At 41.0% G+C, this 21,791-nt stretch overlaps 1 protein-coding gene across 1 annotated transcript; it reads left to right on the top strand.

The window, feature by feature from the left end:
- The first annotated feature begins 4,418 nt into the window (after positions 1-4,418).
- On the top strand, positions 4,419-21,410 carry slc22a7a (solute carrier family 22 member 7a). The gene is made up of 10 exons (XM_026171997.2): positions 4,419-4,880; positions 9,727-9,830; positions 14,346-14,500; positions 15,724-15,892; positions 15,978-16,101; positions 17,127-17,236; positions 17,324-17,538; positions 17,681-17,789; positions 17,934-18,140; positions 20,131-21,410. Exons 1-10 carry the CDS (start codon positions 4,521-4,523, stop codon positions 20,210-20,212), a joined length of 1,635 nt encoding a protein of 544 aa, XP_026027782.1. The 5' UTR covers positions 4,419-4,520; the 3' UTR covers positions 20,213-21,410.
- The last annotated feature ends 381 nt before the right edge of the window (positions 21,411-21,791 follow it).

Here is a 21,791-nt window from a genome sequence, read left to right as displayed (position 1 = left end):
ATTGGGGCACCAGAAAATCCCCCGCCACCCCACCCCCTTCTCTCTGCGCCGCAAGCAGCAGGCGCCCTTACTCCCAGCAAATGGGCGATAGAAAACCGATCGGTGCCTATGCCATTCCCAATATGCGCTGGCTGACGTCGAGGCAGCATGAGTACTAGCATTTTTATTTTTTTTGCCGATGCCCGTGATGCCGCCCCCCACCACGATGCCGCCCTGGGTAACTGCCCGTGTCGCCCGTATCTAAAACCGCTACTGGTGCCAAGCAGCATTTATGAAAACCAGTGGTAATGTCTTGTGTATCCACCAGGGGGTGCAGTGCTAATGGAAGTTCATTCACTTACAGCTTTCTACACTATGCGTGCTTTGCATTGATCACGGTGTCTATAAATATAACAACAGCGGTTGTGCACACTGAAAAGGCAAGATACATCAGAAAAAAGTGATGCTTTCATTTTATGTTTATTGCTGAGTAATGTTTCTGAACATGAAAGCATGGCACTGCGATGGTTTTTCATTCAAAAATGAAAATCTAAATTTAAATGCAAATTGATTGTTGGTTGGTCCTGTCAGAAAAGAATGTATTTTAGACGTGATACAAAACAGCAAGTCAGAGATGATAGCAACAACAGTGTATATGCTTTTGCATTCTGCCATAATTAAATAATGTGCGGAAAATACACTACAAGTCAAAAGTTAGGACACGCCTTCTCATTTAATGGTTTTTCTATACTTTCATCACTAAAGGCTTGCTAGTGTAACGATGTAAAAGAATGGATATGGTTTTGTTGTTGTTAAATTCCTGTTAAACTTGGGATCGCAACCATGGGTTTATTTTGGAACTTTTATTTTGAAAATCCGCAGCGGAAGTCTGCTACTGGTAAACGGGCTACCCCCTAAGCCTATCGTTAGTAGCAATGAAGCTTTCGCTGTGTTTGGGCGGAATCCTGTTGCTGAAACCCATGGTTATTCATGTCCCATGTTATTGCAGGGGAATAAATCACGCCTGAGCTCTACCCACTTCGAGTCCAGAGAGTTTTATTCACACAGCGCTGGAAAGAGAAGCTGACCAGGGGTTACACTAGCAGCCTTCATTTTCACTAAAGGCATCAAAACTATGAATAAACACATATGGAATCGTGTAGTAAACAAAAATGTGTGAAATAACTCAAAACATGTCTTATATTTTAGATTCCTTGGTCTTCTTTTGATGAGCTTCATGAGGTAGTCACCTGAAGTGGGTTTTCCAACAGTCTTCAAGGAGTTCCTGAACACTTGTTGATGCTTTTGCCTTTACTCTGCGGTCCATTTAGTCCCAAACCATCTTGATTGGGTTTAGGTCAGGTGACTAATTGCTGTGCTAGAATTGGCACAGCACTTCCATCACTCTCCGCCTTGGTCAAGTAGCCCTTATACAGTCTAGTGGTCATTGTCCTGTTGAAAAATAAATGACGGTCCAATATTTTTTTTTTTATAAAGAGTTGTACAAAGAGTCTTATTTTGACTTTTAATTTTGTTAGGCCTGATTTGTCAGTTTTATGCTTAGCTGAGACTAGGAGAGTTTAACTGAACAGCACCATTATATCCTGCAAATAAATAAACACAATGCATCAATTATTTATTCTGGACCATAAAGCTGGAAGTTGGGTGTGACATACTGTTTTCATATCTAAACATCAAAACAGAAACATACCCAAAGATACTGTTAGGTTCCTTTCAAAGATAGGTTCCATTTTGGCAAATAAATGAGTAAAGGTCATGCTCAGGACTAGTGCTTGACTTTCTGTGAGAAATGGAAGGTAAACAGTAGTCTTCACTGTCAAAATGATGAGGTCAGCTGGTCTTTTTCCTATTTTTTTCTTCTCTTTTTTTTATCTCATCTGTTCTTCCCACTTTCACAATTTCAGTCATGTGGTATTCAGACTCGTGACTAAAAAACTTCCTTCATCAATAAATGAAGGATACAATAAAGAGTAGGAGTTGGCCTTTAGGAAAGTTAATTTTCAAAGTCAGGTGATATTTTTTAGGCATGTCTTTCATTCACTCTACTTATGTGTCTCCTGGGTTTTGACCAACAAATTAGTTTATTGTACTTTGAAATCTCCCATGACTGTCTTTTCGTCACCTGACAGACATCATTGTTTTCCTTGTTATCTTATTGCCTCTGACAACAATGCATCTATCCATGTCATACTTTTTATAAAGTGAAAACAAAATGTGAATATTTTATCTTTTCATGTTTCATCATAGATAATTTAACAGTGTTTCTGATGATTACATAAAGACTTTGAAGATCGTACTTTAAGAGGTACAAAAAAACGAATAAATGAGTATATCTGACATGTTTAAACCAACACAAAGTGACAAAAATAGCAGTTCCTCTAGAGTCCACTTCAGACAGAGTCTTAAGTGTGAAGTCAGTTCCCATTGACAGAAACATTAAGATACCAAAATGAACATAGATTAGAACATAAAACATAGATTAATATGGGTGTATTCACAGCTGCCAGTCTGTACAGTGCCTTAAAGTCCACTTCGTTTTGACTAATGTGATCACTGCACACTGTAAACGGGTCTGTTTTTTGTATTATAGAGTGTCTCCCCACAGTGTATTTATGTTCCGAGTCCCATGTGATGAAGCGCTAATTATCCATCTGTTGGGTCAGTCTGTGGGCCGCATGACACTGAATACATAAATGTGAAATATGTGAAAACTTACTGTGGATTAAAGAGCAGGTTCCAACAAGCAGACGAAGGGGACTCCTTTATTTTGTTATGTACTCCTGGTAAGGACAAGAATATTTAAAAAATTCTACTGTAAAAAAAAACAAGAAACACTAATTTCAACCTTGATGCAGTTGTTTAATGATGTTAACCAGTCAGAAAAGGGAAAACATACAACATACAATACCTACAGCAAGACTAATGTGCTGACTCCAGATTAAATGCACTCCCCCCCCCCCCCCCAAAAAAAAAAAACACTACTATGCAAACTATTACAAACAACAACTTAATTAGAAGGTCCTGTTTTTTTCTCTAATACTTTTTACATTGAAAAGTTAGGAAGAAGAGATTAACCATGCTCGTTCTGCCTACTACAGTTTTCAACAAAACATGCATATATCTGCAACTAACCAGACATGTTCCAATATTTTCTAGTAGTTTTTTCATTGTGTAGGTATGTGTAAAGATTGTCTCAGTGTGGCAGAAATGTTAAGACTGAAATTATAGGACTCACTGCCTTCAGAGACCTACAGTACTTACCCTTGCTATTAAGGATGTAAAAAAGTAGTTCCACAACTGGTAGCTCAGAAGATGTGTTAGTTTACCAGCTATCCAACTTTCCTGCTTGCTTTGAATTTAATTTTTTCCAGGGTGTGGAGTTAGTTAGTAATGAAAGAATCACAGTGCTGAAAGTAATCACTTCTCATTGGGTGAACACACATCGATCTGATCTGAATTTTACTTGATTCAACAAAAATGAATCATTTTATAACTATAAACATAATATATTTATATAAATCAAGCTTTTTATATCTAAGTGATCAAACAAATGCCTTAGTTGACTTGTTTACGTAAAATGTGGAACCGTCACACTCAGTGATAAAACTATTAAATGGAATTAAAATGCTTATTGCATGCACTAAATCACCAGATCAACTAAAAGATTTTCTATGGCATTTTAATTAGTTTTTCTTTTCAACAGTGTTGCATTTGACTGGCATATTTCTATGATGTTTAGAGAATTTTGGTACCATTTGATGCATTAGCTGTCACTAATAAGGAAAACTTTGCTGTGGAAGAAGAGTCATATGATCTGTGAAAGGTTCCTTTGTGATTGGTCAGATGCACCCAATGCCAGCCATTTGATGTGAACACGCTGGGGAAACTGTTGATAACCAGCTTCATGTGACTGCTTATCCTGATTGCCAATGTTTGGGTAAGTGAACTGGATATGTTGAACTTGCGTCATGGTATAGGGCTCAGATCAGTGTGATTCATTTATTCTTGCAGTAATATGCAGTAACATTTATTCAATGCAGAGAAAATCAGAGCCATCTTATTCTAACTTTGACTCTGACATCACATAAAACAGAAACTAATCTTTACCTAAACTTACAATAAGCTAAACATACAACATACATGAACATAAACTTGGCCCCTAAGTGTGCATTATCCTTAACCTAAATATAACTTCACATGAACCTAATTTAAAGGTATTCTAATGTTAACAAAGTTTTTTTCTTTTTTTCCAATAGCAAGACTTGCTTCTTCTCCCTGCAACAGTGAATGATTTTACATGTGACATCACACACACACACACACACACACACACACACACACACACACACACACACACACACACACGCACACACACACACACACACTTACACTTAAAAAAGCTCTCTCTGTGCTTCATCACCACACGAGAGAGAGACACGGCATTAGATGGAAAGCAAAGAATAACACATTGATTTGAGAACTCTGGAGACACAAACCCTCAGCCCTTCTGTCTCACCATCATGAGGTTTGAGGAGATCTTGGATAATGTTGGTGGGTTCTCCAAGTTCCAGTTCCTGGTCCTGCTTATCTTGTGTCTTCCCCGTGCCATCCTTCCACTCCACTTTCTCCTGCACAACTTCATCTCAGTCATACCATCTCACCGCTGTTCCCTTCAGAGTACACAAGAAAATGAGAAGGACAGTTGGGACTCTGAGGTGCTTTCCCTTAGGATTCCCCGCCAGGACGATGGCTCCTTTAGCTCTTGCAGGATTTACAGTCCCCTTCCAGCCTTTAACATCAGCCAAGGAAACCAGTCTGCACCTTGTCCACATGGATGGGTCTACGACCAGTCACAGTTTCTTTCTACAACTGCCACAGAGGTAAGGATGAAAATCTAAGCTCTGTTAGAGTATTTTATCGCAAATGATTAGCACAAGAAAATCTCTACTAAGAAAAACTTCTACTAATAAGAAGGAAAACATTGATTTTTTTCTCTACACGCTGCACTTCATAACAACTCACTGCATTATATTACTGAGCATTCATAGAACAAAGTTACTGATTTATCCAGAGTCTGTTTCCATTCAAACTTAATCAACAAAGAGAGACAAAACATTACTGATAACACAATAGCTGTTGGTTATGATTGACCAAATCTCACTAAAATCAAATTAATGATGTCTGAATAGAACCAGTAATGATCCAGTCTTATTATTGTTAGATTAACACATTTGAAAGGAAACATTAATCATTTTGCACCACTGTGCCCCTCCTGGGCATCAATTCAAACTGAACGTATAGTGTCCCAGATAGTGAATTTATGCATCATTCATAGCACTATACTAAACTGTTAACATTTCTATTTATTTGTATTTAGGTGTGGAGGCAAAATCACCTGTCTACAATATAGGGAACAATAAATATTTATCTCTGCTACAAATAAATAAAGAAAAGCTATATATATACACACACACACACACACACACACACACACACACACACACACACACACACACACACACACACACACACACACACACACACACACACACACATATATATAGCTTTTCTTTGTACTAGTGTAGGGTTTTTACCTAACAATATAAATTGCCTTGTGGCAACTGTTGTTCGGGGCCATATAAATGACATTTAATTGAATTGAACTGAAAATTAATATGGCATGACATTAATTTAGCTGGTAGAAATAACCACTTCCTATTTATGCTTACACTTTTATACTATTATACTGTACTTTCATGCTTTTACTTGAGTAAAGAAGCTGAGAGTATCTCAGTTTTCTACTTAAGTGAAGAATATCTATACTTCTGCTTGAGCTAATATCTGTAGTTTTTCTTCTGCTGGTTTTCAGAGATGTAATGAGTGGTTTTTATGAGCCACTGCTGACTTCCTATTTACTTCAAGCTAATAGGAACCCAGGTTCACCCTTGGGTTTCCTTAGCCAGTGTCAAGTAGGCCCATTTAGCAATGGCAATGCCTATTTTATTTACTTAACACATTTCATTACATGTAAGTTCAATGTACTGAACATAGAAGACAAAAACATAAAACCTCTGTAGGTTTACAGTGCCTTAATGCAATGGAAGCAGAAAAACAAAACAAAAAACCCCAAAGCAAATCAACAGCACGTATGAAGTGTAAGCCTGGTTCAATAAAAAACATTTTGAGTCTGTTTCTGAATATGTGCACAGTTGTAACTGAGCTCATGCCTGCAGGCAGCTTGTTCCAAAAGAACAGGACCACAATAGCTTAAGGCACCTTCAGCACACTTAAATCTGATTTTGGAAACCTAATTCTGGAGATCTGCACCTCATGACCTGAGACGTCTGACTAAACTATAAAAAGTGTGCAAGTCAGTCACTAACAGGATTTTAAAAGTAATTCTATATTGTACTGAGAGGCAATGAAGTGACTCTGCGGTGATATCAAATTTAAACATACCATTAAGGATTATCTGTGTTGCATTTTGAATGCAACAAATATTTCTGTCTTGTCAATTTTCAGTTCTAAAATGTTTCAAGACATCCAGCAGTTAACATCATCATTGCAACTAACATTTGTACACAAATGAGGAACTTGTCTTGGTGTCATGGTGTAAAAATGTTGCATCCTCTCTCATGGTGTGTTCTATCAGTCTGTTTTGCCTCTTGTTGTTTTTTTTATTATTATCATTTTTGTTGCTGCCAGCTGCCAGTTGACTTTCATTATCTATGCTGAGTTTTGAATTTGGGCCACTCTCTACCACTGCCACACATCTATTTTTATGACATAAAAAGACAGACGGGGAAAAAAGGGGGATTAATGGACCAATGCCTGACCTTGAGGAGCTGACTAAATTTTGTAATGTAAAACTGAAACAAACACTTCTGTATTTAGATAAGATGAAAGCCAATAAAGAACCTGACCCCCAAACCAACTGAGTCTTGGAGCCTTTGAAATATAATTTTATGATCAACAGTTGTTAACAGCAGCTGTAAGATCAAACAGACCTAAAAGTGAAACTCTCACTGTTGATCTTTAGGTTATTGATGATTTTAGGAAGAGTTGTTTCTGTACTGTGATTGGACCTGAACCTTGATTAGTACTTAAGACTGTGAGATGAAAAATACTAATTTAGAACAGAATATATATAAAGTTCCCCTCTCGCCCCTTTGGACGGTCTATCCTCCAAGCTCAGGTCTTGTACCAGAGGCCTGGGAGCTTGAGGGTCCTGCACAGCATCTTTGCTGTTCTTAGGATTGCGCTCTTCTGGACAGATATCCCAGTTGTTGTTCCTGGGATCTGCTGGTTACACTCGCCTTGCTTGGGGGTCACTGTACTGAGTGCTCTGATTACCACTGGGACCACTGTTACCTTCACCTTCCACATCCTCTCAAGTTCTTCTCTCAGCCCTTGGTACTTCTCCAACTTCTCGTGTTCCTTGCTCTTGATGTTGCTATTGCTCGGTATAGCTACATCTATCACAACGGCAGTCTACCTCTGTCTATCCACCACTAGTCTGTCTGGTTGGTTAGCCATCACCAGTTTGTCTGTCTGTAACTGGAATTCCCACAGGATCTTGGCTCGGTCACTGTCAACCACCCCAAGGGGCGTGTCCGATTTTGATCTAGGGACTCCAGGCCTTCTCAGCACAGATGTTTCTGTGTACTATGCTGGCCACTTGGTAATGGTGTTCCCTGTCTGTAAGCATCTTGCCCCCTGCTGTTATGTGCTGGATTTTCTCAGGGACTCATGGATGCTTGTTGTCTCCTCCTGGACAATGGTTCTGACACTCACCAGTCCTTGCCCTCCTTCTGCTTAGCGTACAGTCTCAGGGTGCTGGACTTGCAGTGAAACCCTCCATGCATGGTCAGGTGCTTCACTGTCTTGATATCAGTGGCTCTTCTCCTTTGGCCAGCTTATTATCCCTTATTATTTCTTTGGCTGCTAGTTGGATAGGACCGGTCCCTTCTGGGGATTCTTGGGGATCAGCACTGTTCGGCCTTCAGTTGACCATTCTGGGTGTCTCTCATTGACTACCAGCAGGTTGATTTGTGCTGCCAGACGCTCATAGAGAGCAGGCAGCTTCTTCAGCCAGTAGGCATGAATAATGTTGGTGCCTGGTGCTGTTCACCTTCTCATATTAGAGACTCTTTCTTGGATGTCGCACTCAACGCTCCTTCTGTCATTCTTGGGGCTTGGTACCTAATCTCGGATGGGTATCTGACCTGACATCTTGGTTCCCCCTTGCCATAGCATTTGTGTTGTACCTCATTGATCTCCAGCTGTGATAGCAGTTCTATTGAAATTTTTGAACACTGAGCTACTAGTTGTTTCGCAGTCCCTCTAAATGCTGGATATTGAAGATTCCATAGGTCCCACATCTTCTTCATGTAAACGCTTCCACTGGGGTTTTATGCCCTGTTGTCATGTCTTGCCCATTTTAAGGCTTCTTGTTCCAGTAGTCGACTTCTCATCAGTGTTTCCTGGTTCCTCAACAACTGACGCAGAACTTGTTAATCCGAGTGACGATCAAGCCAGTGGCTTCAATTATCTGTCTCTTACGCATATCTGAGGTAGGTTTGGTTAGCATGGGTGGTTTAGCCTAGGGACCCTTATGGTATACAGATGCCCTGGCCAGGAGAACCCCGAGTCTGAAGTTCTAAAGGCATGTAGTGTTACCAGTATATCTATCTATCAATCTATATGAATGTGATGGAATTAAGGCATGGCGGGACCACAGATTGTACTTATGAGCCATTTATTTAGCTCACATCACACCATAACACACACCAACCCCTGAGTCCCCGTGTTTTAGCTCGGCAAGGCGTGATTAAGGATGCGTCCGACCTCCCTGCACAGCACCGCAGACCACGCCCCACCACATACCCCCATTGCCCAATCGTGGCCGGGGAGCCATCCGGCCGGACCCCCGCGCGCCTCATGCCCCGCCTCCGGCTGCCGAGGTTCCCCACACAGCTCCTCCACCGCTTCCCCACCACCAGGTTGGCAGCAGTGGTGTCGACCACGCCTGGAGCAGCGTTGCCAGCTCCGCAATTCACCCCAGGTGGCGCCCAGCCTGGTCCCGTAGCTCTTCCTGTCTGTGGCGTGCCTCCGACGACTGTGGCCGCCATTTCAGCCAGCATCTGGGCCAGCTCCTCCCTTCCCTGGCTCCGGTAAGGACCCACCGTGTCACCTCCTGGGTTTCGGCACCAGTGTGGTAGAATTAAGGCACCGTGGGACCACAGATCGTACTCATGAGCCATTTATTTAGCTCACATCACACCACAGCACACACCAACACCTGAGTCCCCGTGTTTTAACTCGGCGGACGTGATTAAGGATGCGGGCACCACAGACCACGCCCCACCATAATGAATTATTTGAAAAACTTTTTTTTTTTTTCATTTTTCCAAGTTGTCAGCCTTGTGCTTGTGGCAGGAATTTGATCAGATGTGAGGAAGTGCTAAATAAATTTCCAGGAGAGGCTAAGGAATTACCTCTAATGTTATATACGCAAATAATTGTTTGAGCAAAAAAAAAAAAAAAGGAATTTACAACAGTGTACTACTGAAGAAACAGAAATGAATATAGTCTCTTGACAGATAAATGTAATTCTCTTGGTGTCATTGCTGCCATAATCAAAGGTACTTAACCTGTCATTCTGTGATCACAACCTCAGTTTTTTATCTGCTTGTTAACTGCCTGTTGTATGTTGTATCTCTGCAGTGGGATCTGGTGTGCGACAACAAACACCTGAATCAAGCTCTGGCTACTTATTTCTTTCTTGGGGTCACATGTGGAGCCATTATGTTTGGACAGCTTTCTGACAAGTGAGTTCTTCAGTATTCATTGTTATTTTAAACCCTCAGGATCATCTGGCCCTGTAATCCAAACTGCAGGTGAATTTATACAGTCTATGTCTGAGAAAGAAGTATCAACATGCTTTAAGAAAAGCAATGTAAATAACATACAAACAACAAGCAAAAATGTAGAATATATCCCAGTCGGTGGTTTCAAAGCGTATCATCAGATCTGTAGCAGTATGTTGTAGACAGTCCAGTGAAGAGAGGGGCTGAGCTGTCAACTGACCACCGCCTATTGGTGAGTTCGATCAGGTGGTGGGGAAGGGTGCTAACCAAAACCTGGCGCACCCAAATGTATAGTGAGGGTGCACTGGGAATGCCCGGCTGAGGCCTCGGTGGGCCATGATCAGCACTTCTATTGCTGGGGCTTCTGCACTGAGCTATGGCCACAAGGTGGTTGGTAGGGATGAGAACTTAGCGATTCTGATTCCATTATCGATATCACTTATCGATTCAATTCTTTATTGATTCCCTTATTGATAAGTAAAGTAAAAATGTTATTATGCATGTTAAAAAAAATTCTTAAAAGTAATGCCGTACATTACACCCAGACATACGTTATACTACTTGTTAAGTTGCTTTCATGTTTCTCTGTAAAATGATCTGCAACACAATGTCTCATAAATACTATTTAACAATAAAAAAACAACAAGCTACAGCCCCACACATCAACACAAATCCCAACACACATCTTTCTCTTTGTATTTAGGTATGAACACAAAGCCGACAGCCCAACAAAACATGAAAACCAGCACAAAGACACTTCAAAGCAATCACCACAGTGTTTCTACTTTGGACACATGAACATGTAAAAACAGAGGCTGTAGCCTGACTGCTCATCAGTTTGTTACCTGTTTAAGTTCAGCAGCGGCTTCATGGCAAATGACGGCTCACTTTATCACAGTGCTGGGCTGGGCTCAGCATTTACTCAGCTTTAACATCACTCTGGATTCTTGGCGTTAGCATGCTGTCTGTGCAGGTGCTTGTGAAGAGCCGAAGTTGTGTTAACAGTGTAAGGCAGTTATTTCTGTCCTGGAGTAGTCTCCACTTTATCATCGCCCTCTCATCCTTTTGTGCAATAAAATTAAGGTAATGTTATTGTGGTGCAGGGAGCAATCAGGCAGAAGAACCAGTCGTATCAGGCTTGGTTAGCCTGTAGGACTTCAGAGGCAGCTGATAGGCACCAGCAGGCCAAGCGGAACACAGCTCAGAAGGTTAAAGAGTTGCTCTACCAACAATGTGTACAGTGCGAGTGGAGTGTCGCTGACTTCAACTGAGGATACTGTGGAAGGCGGTGGAAGGAACACTTTGAGGACCTCTTTAATCCCACTGACAGAGGGAGGAAGCAAAGACTTGGGACGAGGGGGAGGACTCAAGCATTACCTGGGGCTTGGTCCCAGAGGCAGTGTGGCGGGGTGTTTTGTGGCTCAGCTACAGGGGAGGGGTTGGGTTCCCTATTTCAGTAGCTGACAATGCCCAGAGGAGAAAGCTGTGTGGTGCGTGCGAGCTGAAGAGGGCAGCTGAAATGCAGATGGTGGAAGATTTGGCGGTGATGCACCAGGAGCAGGTGGCTGTGCATAGTGAACAGCTAAAGAAACTGCAGGTTCAGGCAGATGCAAACGGTTTCATCAAACCTTTTTGGTCACTCTGGCTCCTGCCAGTGGTGCTCCACCAAATAGAGGAAAGCGACGATTCAGAGGCTTTAGTTGAGATTTTCTAAACCAAAGTGAGAGGTGTGCCCATAACTGGGCAAGGAATGGGCCTTGACACTGCTGTTAGGGGAGGTCCAGTAGCCTCCCTGTCATGGTTAGGGCAATCTTGGGCTGACTGGATCTCTCCCCGGAGGGCCATCGCCGCTGCTTCCGGGAGGATCAGACAGGGTTCAAGGTTCAAGGTTCTTTATTTGTCACATGCATAGTTATACAAGTATAACACACAGTGAAATGTAACCTGACACGCTCCTCGACATGTGCAAAATATATATATATATATATATATATATATATATATATATATATATATAGTATATACATTGGGTGAATGTGCAGTAGTAGCAGTAGTAGCAGCAAGCAGGTGAATTCTGTACATTAATATGAATAGACATCTGACTATTTTACAGGATAGACAATATAAACATATTTAAAATTAAAGGAATTTGAAATGTACATTGTGCCTTGGTTTAGTGTCTGGAAGAGAGTCCTGTCTCAGTCAGTTATAGATGATGTGAGAGGGCGGGTGTTTCTACCCGCCCTCCCGGGAGACATGCCCCTCGCTAGGGGCTGCATGATGTTGCAGGCAGGTGGGTGCAGCCAGGCCCCACACCAGGAGAAGTGTGACTGCTGGACGTGGTAGTACGAGAAAGGTTTGTTGAGTGGATGGCCAGCTGGTGATAGCAGACCAACCCCGCCCTCCTGGCCGCGAGGCCCTCGAGATTGCTGTAACCCAGTCAGACGATCACTTGGCAGCGCAGCTGGCACGCGGCAGGAAGTCAACTATTTCCAACTCCAAGGAGGAGGTTCCATGAGGCTTCCCCAGCCCAGCCAGCTGCTGAGCACCAACACCTTCCTTCTCCGGTAGAGACCTACTCTATACCTGGGCTGCATGCAAGCCCTGATCCACCTAACCCTGGTTCACCTGGGGCAGACAGTAGACACAGTACTGTTTGTCATGGTACTTGTCACGGTATAATAGTAGGCACGGTAGTGATGTTATCCATATATGACAAATAAAACTTAAAACTGAAACATTTCACATAATAACAAATGGTTTACCGTCTCTTCTGCTCCTGACCCTTCACTTAAGCTCTGCAGCCTGAAGTCCTTCTTTTACCTTTGTGAAATATAGTGGTCTTTCCATGTAGAGACGTTCTGAGTGATGCAGAGCCAAGAGCTATTCTTGAGTGTAAACAACTGAATGGGTTCCCTGCCACAGTTTTAAAAATGTCCAAATAGTAGGAAGATTCATACTACTACTATAATAAATTGAGCAACCATATTCAAAAAGGTTGATACTTAACAAGGTAATAAAACACGGAGCTGCTGAATCAGATATAGTGAACTGTGCCACAGACAGTGAAAAAGTACTACACTGCTCAAAAAAATGAATGGGGCAGATTTCATTTGGGAAAAAAATGTGTTCGATATCTAAACAGATATGGATTGGGTAATATGTTGGAAATGAAAGCATGCCCCAATGTTTAATGGGAATGAAAATGATCAACCTACATACAGCTGAATTCAAAGATATCCCAAAAATCAAAGTGGAAAAAATGATGCAGCGGACTATTCCATTTTACCAAATTTATTTTGCAGCAATGCAAAATAGTACTCAGTAGTACAAGTATGCATGCACGGTGCATGTTCCTCATGAGATGACAGATGCTGTCATGCAGGATCATCGCCCAGACCTGGACCAGGGCACTCCTAAGACAGTCTGAGGTGCAACCTGGCAGCATTGGAAGGACTGAAACATAATATTCCAGAGGTGTTCTGTTGGATTTACATCAGGCGAGTGTGGCGGAGAGTGGTATCAGTTCCTCTAGGAACTGTATACTCTTACCACATTCGGCCATTGTCATACACTAGGAGGAACCTAGGATCCACTGTACCAGTATAGGGTCTAACAATGATTTCATCCTGATATCTAATGGCAGTCAGGTTGCCTTTGCCTAACCGGTAGAGGTCTATGTGTCCCTCTATGGATATGCCTTCCCAGACCATTTAATTCAGCTGTAATTAGTTTAGTTAAAATTATGGCTTTATAACAATTAGATTGACACAGATATTTCTTCATCTAAGCAAGGCATTGCACTACGTCATTGTTGTCCTGTGACTCATTATTACAACCAGCCTTTGTTCAGACAAAGTCAGCTGCTACTGCACTGATAAGAAAAACAAGCATGTCTGCTTATGTTAGGAAGTGGAAGGGAGATGTGGAGGGGCTTGGGGGTAGGTCCAGATTGTACTTAAGTAAAAAAAAGTCATGTGGAGACTGTTTTTGTAATCACTGACATGGACTTATTAGGTAACTAACATTTTGGGATTATTCAACATGTCACATGAGACAGACACACACACACAGAGCTCATATTTCGTGTGATGCGATTAATTTTTAGAATCATTTCTGGTGCCACACAATCAGTAAAATCTGGCTGATATCATAGGGACTCCATCCATTCATCCATCTGTCCATTCATTTTCTACAGAGTCACATTTGTCATATTTCATGGTCTATTGATTTTTTTCAACTAATTAAGTAATTTCTTGATCTACAGAAGACACGCCTAACAAGTGACATTATAAGCCGCATTGCTGCAACTGTAAGGTCCATTTAGTGCCATGCTAATGTGTTTAATCTCATTACATGACCTTTAATGCAAAAAAACGAAAATGTCCTTGGAATGTAAAAAAACCCAGAAATTATCCTGCAGTTCTAGCTCATCTAATACAGTTGAAACTCATTGCTAAAATTTGTATGTTGCAGGTTTGGTCGTAAGTCAATGATTCTGGTGTCTTTCATTGCCTCCACAACATTAGGAGCCACTTCTGCCTTCTCCACTTCCTACACTATGTTTGCAATCTCCAGAGCAGTCTGTGGTGCAGCCCTCAGTGGGATGTCAATCATTGGTGTGGTCCTCGGTAAGAAATTTATGAAACACAAAGTCTAATGTCCATTCACTTAAATTTCACTTAAATACATTTCTACAGTACCCCTTTAATCAGTGTAAAACCTGCTGTGAAGTGTTGTGCAATGTTTTTTGTTTATTGGATATTATTCTTCATAAAAATATAACTTTTTAAATCATATCAACTCTTTCTTTCCTTCAAAAATATGTTTCATCATTATGCATTGATTTGATCGTTAGTGGTCTAAAGAGAGAGAAATGTAACGGCAGTCTGCAAATGCTTTTTGTGTTCTATTATGCAGAAGGTGTCTTTTGGCACTGGTGGGTGAGTGATGAGAGCAATATTAGCCTGCTTTTAGTCGGAGACCTACAAAGTCCACGTTAGGTTGGGAGTAGCTCTGGCATACTGTGTAATTCACAGGTTTGTCAGCCAGAAAGATGTGATATATATGCCCTTGCTCACCATTCCTCTTTTCTAGTTCTGAAATGCCCTTCTGAGTTTTTTCCAGTGTTTCACAGTACCTGTCAGCATTTCTTGTGGTCCCAACAGGCAGAAAGTCACCAACAATATCCCCTTTCGGTCCGAAAACACAGTTGCGCAATGCCCGCACTGCGCACACTGTGCATAAGGATTCTCCATAACACCGCGCGTCCACACGTCGCCCGTCAAACTGTCACTCTCCTGCAAGACTTCGGTTGGAAGTTCATCGCCCGCCTACCCACCCTATAGTCTGGACTTTGCACCCAGTGACTACAACCTGTTCCGAACGCGATTCTGCGAAAGCAGCGAGCGGACATGACATGGGCATTGTAAAACTCCCACAGCGCCTGCAAAAATGTAGAAAAATAATTAAATGTGTTTACCCACACCATCTCATTTAATGTTTTTACTTCATTTTCATCATTATTTACATTGTAGATTCTCACTGAAGGCATCAAATTTAAAAACATATTCTACATTTTCTCTTGCATTTCTGCAAAGTATAACTATATATTTTTCAGACGTCAGTATTTGTCTTTTGCAATGTTAAGTTTTTTTTATTAGTGTGTGATCAAACGTGGGACTTTGCAGGACTGCTAGATTATTTTCTTTTTTTAAATATTTTAACTATTCATTAGTGAGACATTATTTGATGTAACAAAGACAAGTAAAATTTCAGGCTTTTATCTTTAATAGTTTTTGAGATATTCATGTTGAAACATGACCTCAGACACTTTCTTTTACTTCCTCCTCAGGTATTGAATGGACAGATATAAAGCACCGTACCTTTGCTGGTACTGTTATGAGTTTATCTTGGAGTGTTGGGAACATGTTTCTGGCCCTCCTGGCCTACTTTATACGAGACTGGAGGCATTTGACTTTAGCAGTGACAGTGCCCTGCATTACTGCCATCATTCCCTGGTGGTAAGGAGTTTCCATTTCAATACTAACAGAAAACATGTTATTGTCTGTGTGTTTTTAAAATCCAGTTTCTTCTGCCTCACTTCAGGTGGCTTCCTGAATCAGCCCGGTGGTTGCTGGCTAATGGGAGAGTAGAGGAAGCCAAGAAGTATCTGATTCAGTGTGCTAAAGTCAATGGGAAGAATGAATATATATCCAAACTGGATAGTGAGGTGAAGCTAATGTTACTTGTGTGCAAAATTAACATCTACAGCTATATAAGGTTTAGAGTAGCATTTCAAATACGATTGCTTTTACACTGGAAAAAGCATCAGGATGTTGATGTCTGTTAATCAAGCTTTCAATCCCCCCAAACCATTTTTAACCTACAATCAAGCTTTACACCTTAGTGCAATTGTCCAAAACAAAAAGTTCACAAAAGGCACTGGAACTCCAGAAACAGTTCAGAGGGCTCGCCTGGAGGTTTGACGGCACAAGTGCAAAACAGAGCAGTTCAAGGGCCCGTCCTGGACGTTGACAGCACAGGATTTCAGGCCAAAACATTTTAGGAGGCTGACTGCATGGAAAAATAGTTCAGGAGGCCAACTGTGGAGCCAGCGCTGGCGGCAGAGCAGTTCTGGAGGCTGACAGCAGAGCCAGTAGCAGTAATGAGACAATCCAGGTTGCCAGCGGTTAGGGAAGCGGCGACGGCGCAGGTGAAGCAAGTCCAGACGAAAAAAACAAAAAAACAAAACAAAACAAAAAAACTTTTTTGGTTTATTGTACCAGGTTTATTTTTTTGGCAATTTTGCATATGTACTATGGATTTTATCATACATATTATTAACAGTTGTATTGATGCATAGCAACTTGAAATGGTCCAAAAACTTTAAAGAGTAGCTCAATTAATATTGCAATTACTATTGTTGTTATTCAATTAATTTTAATAAAATGGTGTCAAATCACATCAGCAGGTGCCTCAAGGCAAGCCAAATAAACCTGAATTAAAAGAAAATAGAATTGAATTCAATAGTTAATGGATTTGCTTTTCTTGCAAAAGATCTCTAATTCAAGAACAAGAATAGACACGCTCAGCACCAGAAGGTCACAAGCTGAGTGTTTCATCCAAGGGGTATCTGGCATCAAATCTGTGCCAATTCAAACATATCAATCCATCTACTGTGGTGACCCCTTGGGAAATAAGTGAGCAGCTGACTGCACTTTTTAAAATACATATTTTTACTTTTCCGTACTGCAGGTTCTGGTGAAGGTGACGGTTTCTGAGGTGGCTGAGAAGAACCACTCCTATCTGGATTTGGTCAAAACACCTAAGCTGAGGAAGATCACACTTGTCTCTGGATTCTTCTGGTATCAAGTCATTCTTCGAAAGCACTACTTGCTACTGTTGTCATTTCATGTATTTGTGTGTTTCATTTTGTGTTGCTGAACCTCCAGGTTTGCTGTTGCTTTCCTGTACTATGGGATTAGTTTCAAGATCTCAGGTTTTGGAGTCAATATCTACCTCACTCATTTCATCTATGGTGCCATTGAAGTTCCTGCCAAAGTCTTCGCCTTCTTCATCTTGGACTGGATTGGTCGACGAAATGGCCAGGCGTGGTTTCTAATCATAACAGGATCTCTGATTGGAATAAACACATTCATTCCTCTAGGTTAAATAACTTCCCGCCCTATTTACACTTAAAGTAAATGAGACTTGCAGACCTTTCTTTATTTAGTTAGTTTTAGTTAGCTTCATAAATCCACTCCAAGGTTTCTGATACCTTACACATCTTTGATCTGTTTCTTGCTCAGAGTTCTCTGTGCTTCGTACATGCATTGCTGTTGTGGCAAAAGGTTTCTCTGAGGCAGCTTTCACCACCGCATTCCTTTATTCGGCTGAACTCTACCCAACTGTCCTCAGGTATAACCCCTTGAGGGTTCTGAAGCATCACCATTTAACATCAAGTGCGCAGAAATAATGCTCTTTTAGTTACAAATTTTATGCAGTAAATGTACTTTGTGATGCAGCATTAAAACCATAGTTCCTGGTTGTGTTGTTGGGCAGGCAATGTGGTATAGGTTACACCTCGTGTATCTGTCGGATTGGGAGTTCCCTGGCTCCACTGATCATGCTGCTGAATGATGTCTGGCATCTTCTGCCCCCTCTGATCTTTGCTGGCACTGGAATTATCAGCGGCAGCTTGGTCTTCCTGCTCCCCGAGACACTCAATGTCCGTCTGCCTGAAAACATTGTTGATGTTGAAGAGGGAAGGTACGGTATAGACAAGACAGCAAAAAAGCAAATCAGAGAGTAACATTCAAACATGAGTCATAAGTTAAATTTAATCTCAAAGTATCTGTATCCTGGAAGTACTTTATTGCTATGTAATGTAATGTGTATGTGTTAGTCCCCATAGGGAAATAGTTCCTCTGCATTTAACCCATTCACCCAGTGAAGCAGTGGGCAGCCACCAATGCAGCGCCCGGGGAGCAGTGTGTAGGGACGGTAACTTGCTCAGGGGTACCTCAGGGTAGCCGTTCAGTGGAGTTGAACCCCCGACCTTCCGATCATGGGGCTACCACTCTACCTACTGAGCTATCCCTGCCCCAGTGCAGAGCAGGAATAGCTCACCATAGACATAAACTGTGAACACATACCAACAAACAGACCAAACCTGCCTCACTGTCAAGATATTCAGTAGGGATGGGAATAAGATAAGAAATTAGCACTTTGTTTCTGTTATCGATATCACTTAGGAATCCAACTCCTTATCGATTCTCATTGGGTTCTTATTGGCTGTGATTCAAAGCAATCACAACAGTTATCCTACTTTAGAAACATGAACAATTAAAAACAGAGGCTGCAGCCTGACTGTTCATCAGATTGTTCCCTGTTGAAGTTCAGGGTCTGGCTTCTGGGATGGGGTCACTCAGCTTTATCATCACTTTGGGTTCTTGTCTAGCTTAGTGTTAGTATGCTGTCTGTGCAAGCGCTTGCAAAGAGTGGAAGCTGTCCTAGAGCAGCAGCGCTCTTGTTCTTTATGCAAAAGAAATCAGAGTGGGGTCAGAATATCCACCTTGCAGACTGTGCCACTATTTTCCTCCTCTGGCACACAAACTGAAATCAGTTGATTGTAATACAAGTGGAAGTGGAATCGATCAGCAATAAGGTTGATAGTGTGGAGATCAGGGAAATATTTTACTGCTACTATTCATAACCATTATCATTAACCATTGCATTCATTCTTATTCTCATCAAAAACATTGATTGAAGCTGTTGGCATTATGTTATAATTTGTATTACTGGTGTTATCATAATCACGTACTAACCTTTTCATTACAGGTGTAGTTGTAATCATTTTATATACACTTTGCATTTCTGTGTTTATTTAAAGAATTGAAGCTCAGTCAGGTAGTTGAAGGTCGTGAACTTTGTTTGGCGCTATGATCAGACAATACATGGTGTAAGGGATGTTGAGCTATGGAAAGAACACGCTTACACAACTCATATTTTACATTCTTTTATTAAGCCTTGAGTAGGGGCATTTTGGTAAAACATTTATTCAATAGATCACACATACTTTTAGTTAAGATTATTACACATACCACTGAGAGCTTCTGTCTGGGAAAAGGTTAGAAGCGCCAATGGGCGGGGTGAGGCTGAGTGCGTTGGAGGTCGACATACACACACAGACAACAGTTGGGCTCATGTTTAGGCTAGGAGTTCGAATAACAGTTTGCAAATGCATGCTGCAGGAGATAAGTGAGAGTCGGCACCTGGCCTCGAGACGGAGTGAAGGCTCTTTCCATATATGTCGAAAGTCGTCAATATTATTGTATGTGAATTGTATCTGTTTGACGCATGAGGGGGCGTCATAAACCAAACCCTGATGGTATAAAACAACCGTTTGTGTATTATTGGGCGGAGATCGATGCTGTCTCCGGGCAGTGTTCATCTCCCCACGCGTGTGTTCATTAAAATCATTGTTTGATCGAAGCTCTTCTGGACCATTATTGTTTTTGTGCTCACCCTCAATATCTGAACCCGTAACAATAGGCATTCAGAATGACAATTCCAAGGAACTGAACTTGGTGCCCTTTTATTATATTTTGTTCTTGACAAGTACTGGATTTTGTTAAGAAAAGTAAAACATGGAAAAGTCATGTCAATGTTGCTGTCTTAAATTACTGATGCTTTATTTTACTCTTAACAAATGAGAGAAAAAAATGACTGTTTTTATCTGTTTTTCTTTTCTATGTAGACACATGCAGGACGATGCAAAGGAAGATGCAGAGATTGAGCTGGTAAACTGTACAGAGGCAGCAGCATCGAAAGAAGACTGATCAGCTGCTGGCCAGAGAAGACTTTCTTTTTGATGGTTCTGGTTCATTAACACATGAATTATTGCTCACTATTGGGAGTTTACAGACTAGTGACTATTCTGTTCTGATCTTCATTTTGACCTCATATTGTTTCAGTTAGGACTGTTCAGTACAATATAGCATGAAGCATCATTTGTCATTTTATTGTTTCAAGCCTTGAAGTCTAATTTCAAAACTGTCAACCAACCGCTACTCATACTCAGCTTTCAATGTGCCTAATGTTAATAACAAACACTTGTTTGAGGTTGTCTTTCCTGGTTTGTTCTGTGTTCCCTGGTACCACAGTCTCATCTGCACTTGTCTTTTGCTTTCCATGTTCCCCTGTCTGGTCCTCTATGTTAAGTTAACCCTTGTTTCTCGTTCAGTCGCATCTTCCTGTTTTTTCCCCCCCAGTAACTGTGGCTTTCTGTGACTCTTGTTGTGTTTACTTCCCCTTTCTCATCATGTTTCTAGTTACAGCTGTGTGTTCCACCTGGTGCATCTCCTCTTATTGTCCTGAGTGTATATGTTTTTTTATTGTCTGCACTCCATTATATGGAAGAGGTGCTCTTTAGAACGGATACACACAGGCTAGAAATATCAACAAACTCTGAGGCACTCTCTTTCAAACAGACTCTTTTATTTTCACAGAATGGGTATAATTAATTCAAAAACAAACAAACAAAAAAACTGGATCTGAATCTTTTCTAGTAGTGTTTCATCAATAGTGATCTACCACATATGACATTCCACCAATAGTTTCTACTGTTGGGAGAGGTGGGATTGAAAGAAATTGAAGATGTAATGAGCTTACCTCTAATTACATCAGAGAGAGGGTAAAAGAGTTTAACATCCAACCTTTTAAAGTGATAATCAGTGCTAAAACAGTTTATCTATATGTGATTTTGCTAACAGTTGACTGTTTTCTGATCAAAAATCTAATCAAAGTAAATGTAATTATCATGTTGAATGAGACTGTCTGTAGACTCCTCTTGTTAATGTTTTGGGCAAAGCAGATATTGTTGGCACAAGAAAGCATTCGGACCATGAGCTTGCTAAAACAGGTTAAAAACAAGTTAAACACTTTATAGTCTGTTTAAAGTCGTATCATATTCTATAAATCATGTTTGTGCTGGATATCCTGTGAGCAATAAAAAACAGTTGTTCATGAGCACCGACACACAGGTCCATATCTTGATTTTTATATAAAACATAAAATGTATAAGCGCCCAAGAAGACACCGTGAAGGCTTCCTGGCCATCCAGTGAAACTGTTGGGAAGACAACGTTGGAGAAACGTGAACATTTTATTTGTACTGTATAATCTGCAGATTCTGACAGAAATCTGCAACTATCCTTTGAAGCACCGCTCCTCTCTAAAACAGCAATAAGGATCATTATTAGGCCAAATGTAAATAACAAAATAACTTTATAACTTAAAGCAAAATTGGGAAATGTAAAGTCCGAAACAAGTCTTTATATTAAGGCCATTAGTCAAACAATACTGTTCGGTCTGGGTCTAAACAGAGCGCGTTGTGTGTGACGTCTTCTTTTGCGCATGC

The sequence above is a fragment of the Astatotilapia calliptera genome, chromosome 6 (genome assembly GCF_964374335.1).
Source record: "Astatotilapia calliptera chromosome 6, fAstCal68.1, whole genome shotgun sequence".
NCBI lineage: Eukaryota > Metazoa > Chordata > Actinopteri > Cichliformes > Cichlidae > Astatotilapia > Astatotilapia calliptera.
This window is presented reverse-complemented; position numbering and strand designations above follow the sequence as displayed.

Coding starts and splice junctions, on each gene's coding strand:
- slc22a7a (XM_026171997.2), top strand. CDS start 4,521: ATGAGGTTTGAGGAGATCTTGGATAATGTTGGTGGGTTCTCCAAGTTC. Junction 15,893..15,977: donor ACTGCCATCATTCCCTGGTG/GTAAGGAGTTTC, acceptor GCCTCACTTCAG/GTGGCTTCCTGAATCAGCCC. Junction 17,790..17,933: donor CTCTACCCAACTGTCCTCAG/GTATAACCCCTT, acceptor GTTGTTGGGCAG/GCAATGTGGTATAGGTTACA.